At 28.4% G+C, this 2,450-nt stretch overlaps 1 protein-coding gene across 1 annotated transcript; it reads left to right on the top strand.

The window, feature by feature from the left end:
* The first annotated feature begins 1,322 nt into the window (after positions 1 to 1,322).
* Positions 1,323 to 1,946, top strand: LOC107947530 (putative invertase inhibitor). Its single transcript, XM_016882153.2, has one exon. The coding sequence runs from the start codon at positions 1,331 to 1,333 to the stop codon at positions 1,871 to 1,873; it is 543 nt and encodes a 180-aa protein (XP_016737642.1). The 5' UTR covers positions 1,323 to 1,330; the 3' UTR covers positions 1,874 to 1,946.
* Positions 1,947 to 2,450: the final 504 nt, after the last annotated feature.

Consider the following 2,450-nt stretch of genomic DNA (forward strand, 5'->3'; position numbering starts at 1 on the left):
CATTAATATCTAAATATGGAAGGTTCATCAACATCAAGACCTCCTATGCCCCAAGATAAAAATTATGCCTACTGAAAAACATGCAAAAAGATCTATATAAAGTCAATTGATGAGAAAGCATGATATGATATGTTAATTGGATGGGAAGCGCCGAAGATGGAAAATGATAATAGGAAAATTACTAAGCCTTAAATATAGTGGATCATAGAGAAAGAGAGGCAAATAAATACCAATTCAAAAGCATGATATGCAATTTTGTGTGAGTGAATATGAAGGAATTCAAAAATTAAAGAAATTTATGCTTTTACAAGTTAAATATGGAAAGTGATAATGGTAATTCAATTTGTTTAGTCCGTCGTACCATTTATATAAGAATGTAGCCATAAATTAATTTTATGAAAGTAAATTTAGAGAAATTTACGCTATTAAAATAGATACAATTAGTTAATTATATCAAATCATACTAATAATTTATAAAAAAATAATATCATTTGAAATATGAAACATTAAATATATATTTGAGAATATAAAATACATATTTTAATTTATGAAACTGTATGTTGATTTCATATTAGTAAAGTGAAGAAAGCCATTACTTTCATTAACAAAATATTTTATAGATTTTGATCATATTTGATCTTTTTGACATAATGTTTAAAACTATTTATAATACATTCTCAAACCATAAATTGAAGAATAATATGTTTTAGCATGCTCAAACTCGCATCCTTCTACATTGATAACAATACTCATGCCAATTAAACTAAGACTCAGTCAACTTATTTCTATGTTTTTTTATTATTTCAAGTTGTACAAAGTTTATGGATCCTTTTAATTATATGCAAAGTGAAACAGGGTTAATTACATCAACTGTATTATTTTGTCTAGAGTATTAGCATTTCAATTTTGGCATATAATAATGTAAATACATATTATATAATAATGTGAGAATTGTTATACATTTAACTATGCTAGAACTATTTGTTACCATATTTTTAGTGTATATATACGATTAGATTTGACTAATATTACAGCCATCTATGAGTTTCATTAACACTAAACCCAGCCAACAATTAAGGTAAAAAGAAATGAAATTATGGTAAGTTTATAATTATATAGACGTTACTGAAAACGGTGACCCAATCTTAAATACAAATAAATTGCTGACCAAAATAGCCCTAAAAGATGAATTGCCAAGAATCAGAATGTTTCAGATTTCCCTAATAAAAGAATTTCCATTTATATAATTCTCAACAACAACACAACCTTATATATTTTTCATTTGAAGCTCTCTTTTTCTGACGGATTCTCTAAAGAAAAAAACCCAAATATGAAGAATTCTCACATTTCTTCTCTTGTTTTCTTCTACCTTTTGCTTGTCTCAGTGAGCTCCAATCTTATTCAAGAATCTTGCAACAAAGCTGCAAAGCTTGATCCCCAAACTATAAAGTTGGACTTTTGTGTATCAAACTTTGAAGGGAATCCCAAAGCCAAATCAGCTACCACTGTTTCAGATTTGGTTGAAGTATCCATTGAGGCTGCCATAACTAATGCGACGAGCATTGGCTCGATAATATCCAAGCTTTTGGAAAACAAAAGCCTTGAATCTTTTGAAAGGGACGGCTTGAAAAATTGCTCTTGGCTTTACTCTCTTGCAGGGACTTGTTTACAAGGTGCTGGGGAGGCTTTTAAGGCTAAAAATTATGCAACTGCTGGTGTAGACATAGTTGCTTCCATTGAAGCACCAATGAATTGTGAAGACCAGTTCAAGAAGAAGAAAGGGTTCGTGTCACCGTTGACAAAGGAAAACAACATATTCTTTCTGCTAACTGACATCTCTCGTGTGTTCATGACCATAGCCCAAAAAGGATGATCATACTATATGTCTATCTCTCTCTCTATGTATATATTTATATAATGTCACTCTAATAATTAAGAACAATTGGTCATCCATGTCTCTGTGTAAAAATCTTATCTTCAAATTTTAATACACTTATAATTATATTCTATTTATAACATTAAAATTATGATATTGGTTTAGGATGCATTTCGGATCTTAAATTGATTTATAAATTAATATATAAATATATCATTTAAATAAGAAATATTAAGTGAGTGATGTATTGTAACATCTCAAACCCGGCCCAGGTATTATGGCCAAATCCTGCGTATTTACATATGTTCGTTTCAAAACCAAAATTTTAAAATTTCAAAACGTAACATAAAACAAAACTTGGTTATGATATTTCCATATTTTAGGGAAAAACACCTTATTTGGATAATTCATTTTAATTACAGAAAAAACTTATAAGGTTACTTAATTTTGCAACAAAAATCTTAAATTAAACAAAGTTTTGAAAACCGCAATTTGATTTTGAAATTCATTGCATTGGAGTTTGAAATAAAATATTAAAAAATATGATAAAGCAGTTCAAAGCGAAGAATAAATT

This window comes from Gossypium hirsutum, chromosome D12, assembly GCF_007990345.1.
Source record: "Gossypium hirsutum isolate 1008001.06 chromosome D12, Gossypium_hirsutum_v2.1, whole genome shotgun sequence".
NCBI classification, from domain to species: Eukaryota; Viridiplantae; Streptophyta; class Magnoliopsida; order Malvales; family Malvaceae; genus Gossypium; species Gossypium hirsutum.